Source organism: Oryctolagus cuniculus, chromosome 8 (assembly GCF_051225735.1).
Source record: "Oryctolagus cuniculus isolate XC-2025 breed Fujian yellow rabbit chromosome 8, ASM5122573v1, whole genome shotgun sequence".
Lineage (NCBI taxonomy): Eukaryota > Metazoa > Chordata > Mammalia > Lagomorpha > Leporidae > Oryctolagus > Oryctolagus cuniculus.
The window spans coordinates 30,103,676-30,120,827 of NC_142874.1; the positions used below are offsets into that span (position 1 = coordinate 30,103,676).

At 64.1% G+C, this 17,152-nt stretch overlaps 1 protein-coding gene across 3 annotated transcripts in view; it reads left to right on the forward strand.

The window, feature by feature from the left end:
* Nucleotides 1-17,064, forward strand: part of BIN3 (bridging integrator 3) — a 42,295-nt gene extending 25,231 nt beyond the window's left edge. For all 3 annotated transcript variants that reach the window (XM_017338320.4, XM_008249867.5, XM_051836749.3), the window contains 7 exons: nucleotides 4,487-4,527; nucleotides 4,890-4,951; nucleotides 9,760-9,896; nucleotides 10,622-10,662; nucleotides 14,725-14,866; nucleotides 14,962-15,096; nucleotides 16,417-17,064. In XM_017338320.4, the coding sequence (XP_017193809.2) occupies nucleotides 4,487-4,527; nucleotides 4,890-4,951; nucleotides 9,760-9,896; nucleotides 10,622-10,662; nucleotides 14,725-14,866; nucleotides 14,962-15,096; nucleotides 16,417-16,563 (705 nt within the window). In that variant the 3' untranslated portion in view covers nucleotides 16,564-17,064. The remainder of the gene's footprint in view (nucleotides 1-4,486; nucleotides 4,528-4,889; nucleotides 4,952-9,759; nucleotides 9,897-10,621; nucleotides 10,663-14,724; nucleotides 14,867-14,961; nucleotides 15,097-16,416) is intronic.
* The last annotated feature ends 88 nt before the right edge of the window (nucleotides 17,065-17,152 follow it).

Below are 17,152 nucleotides of genomic sequence, written 5' to 3' on the forward strand. Positions count from 1 at the left end.
AGGGAAGAAGTGGATAGCGAAGGTGTGGAGGACGGCTCTGCTCCTGAACCGGCCACTAGCTCTTATCCCAGCAGAGTTCCCGAAGCACAGAGTGCGCCGGACACGCCCAGGCCTTTCCTTTGAGCCCCTCTGCTGCACGGCAGCCCAGGCAGCTTCCAGGGCAGCCCGGGTCCCTTGCCCCACTGCCCGCTGTGTTCCTGGCTGTGCTGCAGTCGCTCGGCGGGAAGGCGTGGCTGACTCCTACCCCCGGAAGGCCCACAGTCCTTAGCCTTATTTGACCCGGACGATGGGAGAGGAGAAGAATCGCAGATCCTTGGAAAGTGAGAGCTGGACTTGCATACAACTGCCTGAGTTTTCCTCCTGGTGCTGCAGGAGCGTCTAGGGCTGTCACAGCCCCACCCTGGCGTGGCTGGAATCAGAGCCCAGGTTTGGGCTGCAGATCCGCACTCCTCCCCTCGTTTTACGCTGCCCTGGGCAGTGCCCCGTCTCCCAGGGTTGGGCATTGGAGCACAGTGCAGCCTCTTCAGCACCCTTGCCCACCAATCTGAGCCACGACATGCTCTGACATGGAAGACCATCGCGTAGGACCTGTCTCGCATGGCAGCTCAGAGAACCCAGCGCTGCAGGGGTGCAGGCCCTCGTCTCCGTCATCCCAGCCCCCGGCTGTCCTCCCTGCCTTACTGACTTCTCCCCTCCTTGGCTCAGCTCTCAGAACTACGGGGAAGATGCTGCCTCCGCTTGGCGGGGAGTTGGGCACACATCTGACCAGGCCTCCATCTTTGGGAAATCCAAAGTTAGATCCCCCGAAAGGAAGTGGGCCCGAGTTAAAAGAGCTCTCCCTGCTTCGAGCGGGGCAGGTGGTCAGCAGAGCCAGCGCTCCCCCCCATGCAGAGGCTGACCATCTGCAGAGGCGCTCAGCAGAAGCCCAGAGGATCTGGGCGTGCGAACGCTGGGCTCTGGCGGTTACAGGAAGTGGGAAGGTGTGGCTTGGAGTCTCCAGAGTTTAATCCATGGCAGATCTGAAAGCGAAGTGGTTTTGAGAAGGGTCTTTTATTCCTTCACTCACTGCGAACACTCGGCCCTCCCACACCCCAGCCTTTGTTGAAATGGACTTTGTTCTCCACTGAGCAGCAGAGGCTAGGATGCAGCCTCCAGCCCCTTTGCCAGATTGGCTCACGGAGAGACCTCCAGGCCCTTTCATCTGAGGCTGGGGCGGCAGGTGCACCCGCGCCTTCCCTCCACTGGCTCACTTGACACGGAACTGTAGTCCCCTGACAGACTGGGTGGCAGGGAGGCACCTGTGACCCTGGGTGAGGTCCTCAGCCTCTGAGCCGTGGTCTCTCAATTGTGAGATGAGATGACAGTAGTAACTGTGTCACGCACACACCAAGTTACACACCAGGGGGATACCGACTGCCGTCCAGGGAGCTCGTGGGTCTGGCTGTTTGTAAGCCATCAAGGACCAGCCTGTCCCGGGCAGCTCACTCCTCACTGCAGTGAAGTTGGAGGCCAGGCCAAGGTACAGCTTGGGATAGAGTGACACACTTCCTTGGCTTGCTCTCCTCACCTTCCCAGAGGTGCTGAAGTGTATGCAGCAAGACCCTGCCTCCTTGGGCCTCGGGCCCCACCCCGGCACCCCCTCCTGGTCCCCAGGACAGGCCTGGGCCGCGTGGTTGTCTCGGCATCTCTGGCAGCTGCCCCCGAACAGCGGTGACGCGCTCTGTTGTTCTTGCCCAGGCACTTCCAGGGAGGGGGCAGATGTGGCCGCCTGGGTTACTGGGAGTCACAGCGCCCCTGTCATGGGAAGAAATGTTCCTGTTATCTGCAGGGAGTTTCAGGAAGGTTTTGGCCCGAGGCACCCGACTGTCAGACACAAAGGGAGCATTGTGTCTGTGCTCTGCTGCTCTCCCGTGCCCAGGTTCTTCATGCACACGCCAGTATTGCCAAGGCTCCGGCTGCTCCGGCTGCTCCGGCGTGCGCTGTGCGCAGGCTGACCGTTAGCACACAGCCGCAAGAGCAAAGGCGCCCCCACCTCCGCTCCGGCCCCTCCCACTCCCCCAGGTCCCATAAAAGTGGCGGCAGTGTCTTGGTGTGGAGAAAGGAGCCGCGCCTGCCCGCATAACTGGGGAGGGTGGAGGAGCTCTTTCCGGCTTTTGCCCGCCATGGGCCTCCGAAGCCAGGGCTAGCCTGGGTCTTGTGCCCCAGGATTCCTAGCGAGGCAGGTGCCCTGCGACATCACAGGAAAAGGATCCACTGAACCTTCCCACTCGAAAAGGGGTTCACGTCCCCCGTGGAGGGTCTTTCAGCCTTGTGAGCCCACCTTAATTCTGTAGGGACGTCCCGAGGGGGAGGCAGCGTCTGCCAGGGGTTCTCCAGATGGCCCCTCCACCCTAGCTCTGCTCCCGTTCACCTGAACCCTAGCCCCGCCCACGTGTCTCCTTTCTCGCCTCACCGTGAGTGGAAGTCAGGGTGGGAAGTCAGCCTGTTCATTCATTCAACACATACTGAGTTCCTGCTGTGTGCCAGGGCCTGACCTAGGCACTGTGGATGGAGCAGTGGCCAGCACAGCCCTCCCTCCCACCCGAGCCTTGGGGAATGCAGGGGCCAGCCGAGGTAGCCTCCAGGTGCCCGAGTCTCCACGCGCTGAGCTCGCCAGCCTGGCCTGGCCGGCCCAAGCCCCTGGCCGGCCGTGCACATGTGTTTGCACTTGCGTTGTTGACTGGGCTCCAGCTGCCTTTTGGCAGCGGCATCAAGCGAAGATGTTCAGATCTTTTCTCCTTGGCTCTTTCCCTGAGAGTCCATATACCTCGGAATGTGCTCCAGTGTGTCCCTTTGTTCCCGTAGCCTTATGTGAGGGGCTGGAATTCTGCCGTTGCCCCTCCTCGCTCTTTCCCAGCGGCAGAGACAGACTGGGGGCAGCGAGCTGTAGCGCGAGCTGCCCCTGGCTCCTGGGAGCAGGGCAGGCGAAAGGTCCTGAACTTGCCTGGGGCTGTCAGGTGGCTTTGAGTGGCCCTGGCACGCTGCTCAGCGGCCAGCGTGAGACCTCGATCGAGCTTGTCGTCAGCCAGAACGAGCCAGCCTTGTCGGAAACCTGTGCAAGTCCGAGCAGTCCCCAGCCGCGGAGCCAGGTGTTCGTGGCCATCCCACACATTGCAGCACACTTGGGGGATTGCAAAAGCGAGGCTGCCTCTGGGGTTGGGCACACCAAGACAGCACCTCCACTGGGTCCTGGCTCTCCACGGGAGTTTGGCCAAGGAATGCTTAGCGTCAGTTTCACCTTCGTGGCAATAAGTGCTTATAATGTGTGGAGACGCTGGTCACACTCACACTCGCCCATGTAAGAAAGGAGCTGTGTCCAGCGACAGGAGCGGTGACCATGTGATGGCACGGGGCGCCAAGCTTGGCCTGGCCAGTGTTTGCTGGGCTTCTCTCTGCCCTGGGGTTGTCAGCCCCGCCAGTGCCTCTGGACGGCCCTGGCCTCCCCCACTGCAGTGAGCAGGAGAGGATCCCCCACCCCCACACATGGGGAGGGCTGACACCTCCCCTGGGAAGCCGCCTGACTATGTGAAGGCCCCCCACTGGACAGCCAGGGAGCTGATGCCCACACCCCACCTTGGAATGCCTGGGTTCCACCGCTGGGTCCTGCTTCCTGATACAGACGCTGGGGGGCAGCACTGGTGACTAGTGAGGAGCCTCCTGCCACCGCATGGGAGACCTGGATTGAATTCCCAGCCTCGGCCCTGGCCTAGCCCCGGCCCTGGCCCAGCCCCAGCCATTGTAGGCACTTGGGGACTGAATGAACCAGTGCGTGGGGCAGAGGTAAGGGGGAACTTGCTCTCTCCTTTTCTAATTACAAAAAAAAAAAAAAAAAAAAAAATTCCATGTGTGATCTGCATCTGCACGTTCCGCCACGGAGAAGGGACTGGAGTGACAGCCAGGTGCAGCCCGGGAAGGCCCAGGCAGAGCCCCCTCTCCCACCTGCAGGCGTGGGCGTGGTCTTTGTCGGCCCACCCTGAGCCGGGCAGCAGGCTGAGCCGAGGAGACTGAGAGCTGCTTGGGTCTGCCGGCTAGAGCCGCCCTACACCCAGACCCACCTCTGCCTCTGCCTCCTCCCACCTCCCTGGGTGAATCTCAGCCGCGTTCACAGCCCCGTGGCTGCCTACGCCCCCCCCCGGGGGGGGGGACTGTTGAGAAGCGGCACCCAGCTTGGCTCCCTGCTCCCCACGGTGGAGGAGCAGAGCCACAATGCGCCGCTACTTGTCTGGCCGGCCCGGCTGGGAGGGAGTCTCGCTTCCTCAATCACACACTTAATTAATTTGGGAACACAGGGGTGCTGTGTCGTTAGCGATCTGCTGGTGCTTGTAGGAACTGGGTGGTGGTGTTTGCTGCAGACCGGGGCAGGGTGTGGAGGGAGTTTCAGGAGGCTGGGAGATTTTTTCCGACGTGCTGTCATTTCTCGATGATTGAGCTCGCTCTTTTGTTACAGGTGGAGAGAGACTTTGAAAGGGAGTATGGAAAACTGCAACAGTGAGTGTCAGACCCCACAAGGGTGAGGCGGGAGCTTGGGACCCCGCCAGGCCTCACTCGGCACCCTGCCTTGTCTCCTCATAGCGCGCCAGTGGCTCTCTGTGGCCTCAGCACCCTGGGAGCTGAGGGCAGCCTAGGCCACCCCCACTGCCACCAATCCGCCCCCAGCGCGTGGCCCTGCGGGACGTGCAGCACTTGGGGGCTGGCCTCATGCAGAGTTGGCCGTGGCACTGCAGACAGCGGGAAGGGTCCCCGGGTGAAAGGGCCCCTCTCCTCCCTGGTGGGCGTTCCGGAGTATCTGCGTAACCCGGGAGAGGTGACGAAAGGAGGCCCGGCGCCCAGGCTTGTGCCCTGCCTTGCAGGCTGGAAGAGCAGACCAGGAAGCTGCAGAAGGACATGAAGAAGAGTGCCGACGCCGACCTGGGTAGGTGCCGCCCGCTGTGCCCTGGCAGGGAGGCCGGGTGCGGGGCGCTTCCTCCCGCGGCCCCTAGAGGGCTCACTCGGGAGTCTCTGCGTGGGGGGCGGAGACTAGGCAGCCTGAGCAAAGTGCCCGGAGGCCGGTCCCCGGCAGGTGGTCGCCAGTCCCCACAGAGTTCTGTGGGCGGGTGCTGGCTGCCAGGCCCGCCTAGGGCCCAGTTAGGGTAGGTAGACATCTCCCTGCCAGCTCAGGCTGCCCGGAGGGAAGAGGCGGCACGTTCTGTCCTGGCGCAGACAGCAGTCCCTGGGCTGGGCGAGTGGCCCAGGGGTCACGATGCTGCTTGATTTGCCTGCGTCCCATGTCCCAGCGCCTGGGTTCAGGGCTCTGCTCTGCTTCCAGTTCCAGCTTCCTGCTGATGCGTCCCCTGGGAGGCAGTCATGATGGCTCCCGTGCTGGGGGCCCTGCCACCCCTGTGGGAGACAGATGGAGTTCCCATTCCCGGCCTCTGCCTGGCCCAGCCCCAAAGGAACCAGTAAAGGGGAGATGTGTCTCTGTCCCCCTCTCCTTCTGCCTCTCCGATTTAGAAACTGAGCAATGACCGTCCTTGGCCCGGGGGGGCTGGCTGCCATGGTGTTTGAGAGCCGAGTTGCAGTGTAGAGCCAGCGCTGCCTCAGGATAACTCCGCCATCCCAGAGGGCTCTGAGGGGCTGTGCGTGGGAGCGTGTGGTGCCAGGAAGCAGCCAGTGGCCTGGGAAGGCTCAGTTGGCCGAAATGAGGAGGAGCTGGGCCCAGCAGCCCAGAGACACAGGCAGCCCTGGCGTCAGGAGCACTGGGTGCCTTATCCCCAGGCTGTGCGCTCGCAAGAGGCCGTGAGCAACCGGGAGAAACGCAGGGCTGCGGGGCGCTGGGTGGAGGCGAGAGGGGGCCCTCGAGGCCCTTGCTCCCCCAGCCCAGAATGCCAGGCCTTTGGCCAGAGGTCGGCCGCTGCTGTGTCCACGCGGGCACTGCGCTGGGCTCTCGGCGCCCTCACCTGCTCCCCACCCTGCCGGCGGGCTAGGACAACGCGGGTTGGTTAACGCAGTGCGCTGGAACCATGTCTAGCCACGGCCTGCTCTCCGTGAGGGTTAGCTCTTCCTCCCATCTCAGTGTTGGCACGGCTGGCTCAGCAGCAAGTCCAAGTGGTGGGCGGTGTCACTGCCCCCGGTGGGTGTTGAAGACCACCCTGGGCCGCCTCGGTACCAGGATGAAGGAACCCCGCGCTAGGTGCTGCCATAGCAGAGGTTCGGCTCACCCCCGGGTGCTGAGACGGCGCCTTCAGAGCTGCTGACGAAGGGACGGTTCCTGCCCTGTGCCCCTGTGCCAGTTTCTGTCGGTGCCACAGGTCTGGGGACGGCTCACTCCCAGGACCCGGGCTCGTCTGAATGGGACCTGCCCCTCACTGCCGGCCCCTAGCGTCTCCAAACACGGTGTGTCCCGGGCTCGGGTGGGTTTGGGAGTTTGTCACCGTGGCGATGGCAGATGTGAGGGGCCTGGACTGCTCGTCCCCTTGCGTTCCAGTCAGGCTGTGGCAGCACTCGCACTGCAGGGCAGTGAAGAGTGGCATGTGGTGGGGGACACCTTAGTCTGCCACCAAAGAAACCAAGACAGCAGGTGGTTCCTGGAACCCAGGAGTGTGGGCGGAGAAGGTACCTCTGGACCAGTGGCTCCCGAGACGGGGGAGGGGGTGGGGCTGGCCCCGCCGGGCTGTCCGATGTGGGCGAGGCCCGAAAAGGTTGCTACTGAGCCGCCCGGTGGTGTGGTGGTACGGCCCGGAGGTGCCGGGATGGCCTCCCTGAGCTCCGCACACAGGGCGGGGAAGCCCCAGCTGTCGTGCCAAAAAAGACCTTTCAGAGAATTTAAAAAAATTTTTTTTTAATTTGACAGATAGTGTTATAGACAGAGAGACAGAAAGAAAGGTCTTCCTTCCATTGGTTCACCCCCCAAATGGCCGCCACGGCCGTCGCTGCGCTGATCCGAAGCCAGGAGCCAGGTGCTTCCTCCTGGTCTCCCATGCGGGTGCGGGAGCACCTGGGCCATCCTCCACTGCCCTCCCAGGCCACAGCAGAGAGCTCTTTCAGAGAATTTTATCACTCGGCTTGGTCGGTCCCCGTTGGGCCTTTGCCCCCCGCACGCTGGCGGCAGCGTAAGGACTCCAGGGACCCGAGTGGGGCCGAGACCCCACTCTGGGCTTGTGCCGGGGGCTGTGAGCTGGGCCGCCGTGATCTCCATGTTGGGGCGCTGCTCTGCTCCCCTGCCTTGTGGCGGAGTCAGGCCATGGTTCTCACTCCATCGCAGCAAACGCCGGCGTTGGGGGAGGGGCACTGGGAAACGCAGGAGGAGTCTCCCCCAGCCTCTGACTTCCTGGATTTTGTGCAGAAACACTTGCGGCTTCATCCAGGTTTTTGTTTTCCTTGTGTCGCATGGGGTCACTTCACAGCCACATCGAGTCACACATGCCGGGGGCAGGGGTGCACACAGCAGTGAAGGTGCTGCCCGGGACACCCCTGTCCCCTGCCCAGGTGCCTGAGCAAGTCCCAGCTTCCTGCACGTGCACACCCTGGGGGGCAGTGGCGATAGCTTTACTGGTTGGGTCCCTGCCACCCACGTGGGCGACCGGGCTTGTGTTCCCACCTCCCAGCCGCAGCCGAGCCCAGCTCTGTCTGCTGTAGGTGCCGGGGAGTGAACCAGCAGGTGGGCGCTCACTCTCTTGCTCTCTGTCACTCTCTCTCCACCTTTCAAATTAAAAAAAAAAAAATTTAAAAATACATATAAAATTTGTTCCAAACCCGCAAAATTACTTCACAGACTTTTTTGTTGTTTTTTTTCCTTCCAGTGCTTCAACGTTTCTGGAAAGTTCTCTCATTTCTAGGCTTCGCACACATTTTGCCCTTTTACTGGGTGACCAGCCTCTCCCAGGGTGACACCGTGCACAGGCCGTGTGTCCGCGCGGGCCTGCTCTGCTGGCTCATGCAGGGACCCTCAGGGGTCGGCCCTGGGGGCACGGCGGGCGTTGATTGGGAGGCACTGTCCACACAGAGCATCTCTGAGTTCTGTGCGCCGAGTTCCTGACGGCGTGCCGCCATCTGATGGAGAGCACTGTTTTTCTTGGTGCCACACACGTAAGCAACAGGCCGGAAGCACTCGGCGCAGTAAACTCGGTGACGTGTATCCAGCACCCGGACGCACTCGGGGCGGGCGGTGTGGAGCCTCGCTCCCTGCCCTGCTAGAATTCTGCTTGCACATCGTGGAGACCTGAACGCTCGCGCAGGGCCAGACTCCAAAGCTCCCAGCAGTCTCCATCCTGCCTCTGAGCTGCCGCGTGAGCTCCAGGCTGCCCTGCTGGCTGACAGGGCCGCTGGGGGCCGCTGGTGCCACCCAGGGGACCTCCCAGGGGCTGGCCCCATTGCCCAGCAGGTTAAGCCACTGCTTACAATGCCGGCGTCCCGTATCCGAGTGCTGCTCCAAGTTGCGGCTGCTCCATGCTTCCAGGCCAGCTTCCTGATAATGTGCCTAGGGAGGCAGAGGGTGGCCCAAGTGTGTGGGCCCCTGCTACCCACGGGAGAGACCTGGATGGGGCTCCTGGCTCCTGGCTTCAGCTCTTGGCTGTTACTGCCTTGTGGGGAGTAACCCAGCAGAGGGAAGATTCTCTTTCTCTCTCTCTCTCTGTCACCCTACCTTTCAAGTAAATAAATATTTTGTTTTAAAGTGGACCTCTCAGTTGAGCCTCGTGGGATCTGTCCACTTGCTTCCTTTAGGCCAGATCCCACGGGGAGCAGGGAGCAGGGATCAAGGCACCCGCGGTCAGGTCCCAGCTCAGCCCTTGCGGCTCCTTGACCTTGGCCACGTCACAGACCATAGAAATGGAACCAGAATTCATCGTGGCTGTGTGAACCCTCACTGAAATAATGGGTGCAGGCAAGTTGGGGCATGAGGCTCACTGGAGCCTGCCGGCAGCTCCGGAGTCCTCAGGCCACACCAGTGTCCAGGTCTGCATTGTTTGCAGATGGACTTCTAGAGGGTCAAGGGCAGAGATAGGCGGGCTCACGCCGGCTCAGCACTGGCTGTCCATCTTCAGGGTGTCCAGGTGAGCCTCAGGAGAACACGGTTTCCTGTGGGCTTCTTACTACCGTGTGTCATTGAACCGGTGGGGAAGCCACGCTGCGGGCCCGGACTGCCCGGGTTTTGTCAATGAAGTTTTATGGAAACGCAGCCACCCGCCTTCTTTCTGCTGGCTCTGGCTGTTCCATGGAGCTGCAGCGGGAGGGCTCACAAAGGCGGCGGCAGTTCCCTCAGGCCCGTCCCAGCCCCACGGGGCGCTCTGCAGAGCCGGGCCTCTGCCAGCGGACTCCCTGCCTGTCGACCCCGGTTCCCTGAGAGCTCTTTGGAAAGGCACAGTCTTGGAGTGTTTCACTGGCTCCGGTTGGTGAGGTCAAACCCTCTGGAGCCAGAAATAACGTGTCTCCCAGCTGCCCACCCAGATGATCCCGTGAGAGGCCAGAGTTTGGGAAATCAAGTCAGCACGGCCCGGGAAGCGGCTCTGAAGGGTTCCCTGAGCAGCGTGGCGGCCAGGAGGGAGGAGCACACGCCGAGCGTGCCGTCGTGTGGCTGCGGCGCTCCGTGGTTCCGCCAAGCGTGCCGTCATGTGGCTGTGGCACTCTGTGGTTCCGCCGAGCGTGCCGTCGTGTGGCTGCGGCGCTCCGTGGTTCCGCTGGCCACGGGCCTAGAGAGCAGGACGCCTGCCCCTCCCAGACTCACTGAGCTCTGACTTCTTGCAGCCATGTCCAAGTCGGCCGTGAAGATATCCCTGGACCTGCTCTCCAACCCCCTCTGCGAGCAGGACCAGGACTTCCTGAACATGGCGACAGCCCTGGACACGGCCATGAAGCGGATGGACGCCTTCAACCAGGAGAAGGTGACTGCTGCCACCTCCCGTCCCTGACCGCGGAGAGCCCTCGCGGGGCTACCCCTGCCCTCTGGGACCCTGTGTCACAAGCCCATGCCTGCTTGCCCCAGTCTCCTCCGCTTTGGCACTGGTGGCTCCCCCAAGGCTCCCATGAGGAACACTCGTGGTGGCTTGGCACACCCAGAGCCCCCCCAGTTCTCTCAGCCACCAGGCCACCACCCCCGCTGCTCAGCAAGGCCCTGACAAGCCTTGGTGCACAGCAGGCAGCAGAACGGGCAGCACCCTGGGACGGGACAGTGCAGCGCCCTGTGCCCTCACCGCTTCCTGGCCGCCATCTCTGCCTCACTCGGGCGCTCCAGGGACCCCTCCCAGGTCTCCCTCTTCCGAGGGGATGCAGCCTCATCCTCTCAGGAGGAATCTGCCTGCCCCTGTTGTGGTGTTTGGGAAGGCGGAGGGACAGAGATCTGCCGTCCCCTGCTTCGTTCCCCCAAATGCCCACAACGCCCAGGGCTGGGCCAGGCCAGAACCAGGAGTTCGCGACTCCATCCAGGTTTCCCCTGTGGGTGTCAGGGCCCAAGCGCTTGAGCCATCTGCTGCCTCCCAGGATGCACTGGCCAGAAACTGGATCGGTGTTGGGGCAACCAGGCCTCGAACCAGCGCCTCAACAGGGGACGCAGCCACCGCACCTGCTCCTTGCCCCAGGTTTGATGTCGTCTGTTCTTGGCTTTTGACAGGTGAACCAGATCCAAAAGACTGTGATTGAACCCTTAAAAAAGTGAGTAAGCCGCGGGACCACACACTGCCAGCACCCCAGATTCCCTGGGAAACCTGACCGGGAGGCCCGGGGGGGGGGGGTGGTCCTGGCAGCCCCAGGGCAGCCCCGGGGCACGGCCGAGCCCTGCACAGCGGCCCCGGTGCTGGTCCGAGGGCCATCTGGCCGTGTGCCCCGTGGCTTCTGGCTGGATTGAGCTAGCAGAGATCTTGGCCAGCCCTCAGCGGACATGAGCAAGGCCTTTCATCTCGGCCGGATCGGGAGCGCAGCTGCCTGCAGCTCTCGGCTTGGGACGTGTGGGGGCGGCCGCACATGGAGAAGGGAGCGGCCGCCAGGGCCCTGCTGGGGAAGGTCCCCTAACTGGTGACCTGAGGGGTCAGGAATTCTTGTGTGAGACTCACCTTGTGTCAGGGCAGGCCCTGGTTGTGATCAGTCAGGCTACTCCCTGGGCCCCCCAGGGGTGAGGGGCGCAGGCAGGGGGCCGGCCTTGAAGCTCCCGCGACCGCGTCTCCTCGCCTGGCCTCTCCCCAGCGCTCTGACCTAGAAAGGCGCCTGCCCAGCCCAGCAGCTGCGCGCTATTACCTCTCCTGCGGTGGTCCCTGGCAGCTCCTCGCCGGCCGGGGACTGAGGCTCCGCTTAATTAGCGCTAGGCCTGGCCCGGGGCCCGGAGGGGAATGAGGAGAGCGGTTTTTGATCCTCCGGCCCCTGGTGTCTGGGGTGGTTGAGAGCCGTGCATTCGCATGCAGGCTCCAGGCGCGGGGTTAGGAGAGGGCCCTGCCGGCCTCCGCGAGCGCCTCACCACAGGCCGACAGCACAGCCTTGGCCCGGGCCCACCTGCCGCGGGGAAGGGGCTGCTCCTGCCTGTCCTGCCCCGGGCCCGCACCACTGCCGCCCGGCACCCTGGGCACCCGAGTGCTCGCAGTTGTCTGTCCTGGACTGAGCCAGGCCGAGCAGAGCCTGCCCCCAGGAACTCTGCTGTGCCAGGACCGTGGGGGCCCCACCGTCAGTCACAGACGGCGCCCCCGGCACCCACGGTTGGCAGAGTGAGGCGGGGGACACCAGCCCAGAACCGGGGAGCTGACTTGCTGTCTTGATTTCACAACCAGCGAGGCGGCCTTGAAATCCATCCCTGGTTTCTAGAGCCAAATGGAGAGACACCTCGGGGGCAGCCCACCACCTGCCAGGAAGGTGTGGGCGGGGCTGAGGGGGTGGCCCTGTCTCCGCAGCAGATCCGCTGACCTTCTGCCCGGTGCCCCGCCAGCCTGTGCAGTGCCCCCGACCACATGAAACCCCACTGCCTGTCGCCTCCTCCCCATTTGCTCCCTCGTGCCAAGAGCACAGCTCCCAGGGACCCCGGCACCGGAAACAGGAAACTGCAGCTTTCCTGTCCTCTGATGAAGATCACGGCCACATGGCCGCGCCGCCCCCAGCCTCCCCAGGGCTCGGCCCCTAATCCCCAGCCCCGGGCCCTTCCACGTGTTGTGTCGGACGGACGGGGATGCTTTCAATTTCCCTTTCCTGGTGGGTGGCAGATCCCGGCTGCGGGGGCGCAGGGCGAGGAATGGCAGGCATCCCCGCCGGCCGGCTGCCCCAGCCCCTGCCCTCCTCCCTCCTCCCTCCTCCCTCCTCCCTCCTCCCTCCTCCCTCCTCCCTCCTCCCTCCTCCCTCCTCCCTCCTCCCTCTCCCGCTCCAGCCCCTCGCTTCCCAGGGCAGCCAGCTTGGTATTGAACCTGAGGTTGAGCCTTGAGGAGGGCCTTGTGGGCCAGCGCCCCCCCCCCCAGATAAGTGTGAGACAGACCTTAGGGGCTCACAGCCCGGCTCCGAGAAACCCAGCCTGCTCTGCCCGGCCCCACCTCATCTATGGAGGGAGCCGTGCCAAACGCTCTCAGCACGAGGGCTGCGGTGGGCAGGGGGAGGTGGGGGCTGCGCAGGGCAGAGAGCAGGGTGCCCCCGGGCCCTGGTGCTCCCCTGAGGCAGGCAGACCAGTGGGAGCACAGGCTGGGTGCCTTGGGGGCACCAGCGGGGACTGGTGTAGGGTCCCCAGGGCAGAGAAGTCCCTGCTGCTCCCCGGGCCCCTCCTGGGGCTGCAGAGTGGAGAAGCGGGCCCCATGCTTAGGGGGGCAGTGGGGAGAGCCAGGGCTGCCCTCTCCCCCTCTGTCAGGAGCTCTGCCCTACCTGAGGGTGGTGCCCCCTGGCTGTAGCAGGATGTGCTACCTGTCCCGAGCTTCCGGGTGCTGCCGTGGGAGATGCCTCTGTGGCACCCTTTCCACTGCAGCCACCCCCCCCACCCCACCCCAGGACAGGTGCTCCCGGCTCCAGGAGGCTGACAAGGAGGAAGGAGCTCTGGTTAGGTGTCCTGCAAACACGGCCTGCCGGAAGTCCCCAGCCGGCTCTGCCTGTGCCTGTGCCCGTGCCTGCACTGTGGTTTCCTTTGTAGGCCGACAGGCCCCTCCGTGTGGTCAGCGCTCCTGGTGGGTCCAGCCCTGGCCCTGGAAACCTGGCTGCCCAGCGCCCGTCCTGTGCTGCCCCCGCCGTACACACCTCGCGCACGCATCAACCTATGAGGGGAGGGTCCCTCTCCTGAGGGTGTGAGCTCAGCGTGACGGGCGTGGCCGTGGCCAGGGCACAAACTGCGCCGCCACTGCCCCGCCTCCCGTTCCCGTCCCTGCTCCTGCACCCCCCCGCGTCTCCCAGGCACTGGCCACTGATGAGGGGACTGAGGGTCACGGTGGCCGCTGCTGCCCCTTAGCCGTTTGGGGTGGGGGAACGGTCACGGAGTAGCTTCTCAGGCCCAGATGCACCTGCTGCCTCGACCCCCGGGTGTCTCAGCTGCCCAGGAAGGGGTAGGGGCTCCCAGCAGCTGCGGCTCCATCAGCGCAGCTGCCTCAGGCAAGGCCGTGGGACCAGCCCCTCCCAGGGCTTTCCTCCCTCAGACCCGCCCTGCGGGCGGCCACGTGTCCTCGTGGCGTCCGCTCCCACCTTCAGTTTGCCATGGACATCTCCATGGCACCCTGTGGGCCCACGTCTGTGTGCCGAGTCGGTTGTGTGCGTGTTGGTTTGATCCCTGTTAGGAGCGGGCATGGCTGGGGGGTCGCTGCCCGGTCTGGCGTTTCCACCAGGTCCTGAGCCCGGAACAGCCGCCTGTTAACTTAGGGGAGCTCATGTGAACAGCTTTCCTGTGGACGAGCCCTCTGCTCTGTGGCCACCTGCCCTCTGGCTCTAAAGCCTAATCTGGGGTATTTAACCTTGGTCAAGTTCGTATTCTTTATTCTGGGGCCAAAACATTCATTACCCTCATCTCACATGGGCTCTTGCCTTGCTGAGGCCGTAAACAGCAGATTGGCAGTCAAGCTCCTTGGAGAGGCCAGTGTGGGAGACCGTGCCTGCTGGGCCAGGCCAGGAGCACCTCTGAGAGGCTGCGGTGGGCCCCCGGCCCTGTTCCTCAGACATTCTAGGAGGAACCAGCTCTCCCCCTGGTCCCGAGCCACCGGCCCTGCCCCTCGGCCTTGAGTGGCGCGTGGGCAGCCCTCAGCCTGCTGGCAGCTTCGCCTGGTCCTCCCCAGCCCTCGCGTCAGCCAAAGGCCCTTCCGAGTCCGAGGTGACGACACCTGTCGTGGTGATGCCCACGGGGACCAGAAAGCCAAGCCTCCCTGTGGCTGGCTCTGGATGGCCTGTCGTGGAGAGGGAGGAGGAGGGCCTTGAGCTGTGTCCCTGAGGCATCAGTTTGAGGCACCATCTCCACGGCGGGACCTCAGGGTGGCCCCTCTCCTGTGTGGCGAAGGAGCCCTGGGAAGAAGAGGAGGAGGAGGGAGAGGAGAGGCCATTGGCCAGAATTAGGTTCAGAGTTCGGTTCTGTCGCCTGCCGGAGAACTTGGCCTAACCGTGACCTTGGGCAGCCATAGGTCATGACCTCTCTGGCTTCCAGCTCTGCACGCCTGTGCTCCAGGTGTGTGAGCAGGGCAGGGGCTGGCTAAGTGCATGCTGCACCGTAGTGGGGGTCCAGCAGCCCTGGCCTCGCCCGCGGGAAGCGAAGCCCCCGACACGGAGGCTGTCCCTGTCACGCAGGTTCGGCAGCGTCTTCCCGAGCCTCAACATGGCCGTGAAGCGGCGGGAGCAGGCCTTGCAGGACTACCGCAGGCTGCAGGCCAAGGTGGAGAAGTACGAGGAGAAGGAGAAGACGGGGCCTGTGCTGGCCAAGCTCCACCAGGTGCTGAGCGGGGCGGGACGGGGGCGGCGGGGCGGCAGGCGCCTCCCTGTGCCGGGGACCAGGAAGCCAGAGCTCTGACCCGGGTCCCGCTCCAGGCGCGGGAGGAGCTCCGGCCCGTGCGGGAAGACTTCGAAGCCAAGAACAAGCAGCTGCTGGACGAGATGCCGCGGTTCCACAGCAGCCGCCTCAGCTACTTCCAGCCCAGCTTCGAGTCCCTGATCCGGGCCCAGGTGAGGCCCAGCCCCACGGGGAGGGACACCGCCACTCCCCTGCCTCGGGCTCCTCCCCCCACGCCAGTGGCTTCGCGCGGTGGCAGGGCCAAGCGAAGCTGAGGGCCCTCTCTACCTTCCAGCTCTAGCCACAGTCCTCTGCTCCCGCGTCTGATCCTAAGTAGCACTTTGGTCTTTGTCCAGTGTGGGTGGGCCAGAGCAGAGGTGGGCTCCAGAGGTCCCAGCACCCCTCCCAGACCCCCAGGAGGCTGGCCTTGAACTCCCAGACAGGTCCCTAAGCCCCAGGGGCTGCAGCACACACACCTCCCAAGCCAGACTAGGACTTGGGGCCAGCAGTCGGGGAGGGGCAGGCTCTGGCCCTGTATCTCCTGGCAGAGCGGAACTGGGCGGCTCCCACCTCCACGCCACCCATCTCCAGTCCTTTGGCAAATGGGAGCAGTTGGGGTCCATAGCCAGATCTCAGAACCCCCACTGTTCTCCCCACTCCCTGGCACCAAGTCACCAAGCTGAAGGATCCCATTTCAGCCACTGCCTGTCTGGTGGTTCTCAGCTGGGCATCTGGCGCCCTCCAGTGGTCACCATCCATCCTTGACAGAGCCCTGGAAAAGCCCACTGCCCACCCCCACCCTGCTGGCCTTGGAGGTCAGCAGAGCCTAGGGGCGGGGCACTGGGTGTCAGGACTGACGCTGGAGCTGGCACCTGTTTGGGACTTGTTTTCTTGGCGCTGTGCCGTGCCGTGCCATGTGTAGGGCAGTGAGACGCATTTTTCCCACCTGGGCCCGTGGGGCGTGGCGTCCTGCCAGCAGCTGTGCCCTCCCTCTGCCCCTGCCGCGGGGGCCAGGTGCGGGGGCCTGGGCTCGGCCAGGCGGCCCTGTCACCGCGCAGCAGGGCAGCCGGCTTGCTTACGCTCCCCCGCACCAGCCTCCTGCCGTTAGTCACTGCACAAGTGAGCATTCCTGGTGACTCAGTGCACAGCGGCCCCCGCCCTGGGGGGACAGCTGTGCTTGAGCCCACCTTGACGGGGCTCCCCCAGGTGCTGCTCACCTGGCCCCCCCAGTGCTGGGCTGTGCATTTCTGCAGTGGACAGGGAGTCCCCTGGCCCTGCGCTTGGCACACTCCCATCAAAGTGCGTGCTGTCGCTCTGTCGGGAGGGGAAACTGAGGCCAGCATGGCCCTCAGCCATTGGGGGAGTGGCCGACAGGGCTCCTCCATAAAGGTTGTGAGAGGCAGCAGCACAGCCTCCGTCCACACCCGCCGCCCCTCGGCCTCCCCAGCTGCTGCCTGCGGGCCCCCTCACCGCCCGGCCCTGGCCTCCCCCAGGTCGTGTACTACTCAGAAATGCATAAAATCTTCGGAGACCTCGCCCGACAGCTTGACCAGCCAGGCCACTCGGACGAGCAGCGGGAGCAGGAGAACGAGGCCAAACTGAGCGAGCTCCGAGCCCTCTCGATCGTGGCCGACGACTGAGCGGGGCCTCCTGGGACGTGTCCATCGCTCTGCTTGCGCTGTCCTGTCCGGCAGCCGTGCGGCACCTGGCGGGCCAGGGAGAGGCAGCCCCTCGACCTGCGGTCTTGGCTCCCTTGAGCCCCAAGCTGGCTGCCACCCCCCAGGCCCAGGTAAGCTGCGTAGGAAGACCCTGGGGGTGTCACGTCCTGAACCGTCCAGTTTGTCCTGGCCTTGGGCAGGAGCCAGCCTCAGCCCTGCTCGCACGGCAGGGCCATCTACCTCCGAAGACCTGCCCACCGTGGGGTGCGCCCGGCCCCTCGCCACTGCGCTCCGCGGGTCCTGACGGCCCCCTGGGCGCCCGAGCACTACAGAGGTGAGCCCCTAAGGGCTGGCATTCGGCCTCCTGTGACTCCCCCAGCAGCGTTCCATCCAGCCCAGGCCTCCACACGAGAGCAGGAGGTTGGTGTCTCACCGGAATATCTGGAATTCTATTTTTTCAAGTAAAGTTTCCAATGAAATAGCCACATCGTTTTGTGCTTGTAAATTAAGGTGAGGCCGGGGAGGGCACACGGGCAAGCCTGGAGTAGGGGAGAGCTACAGCTGACGCGCT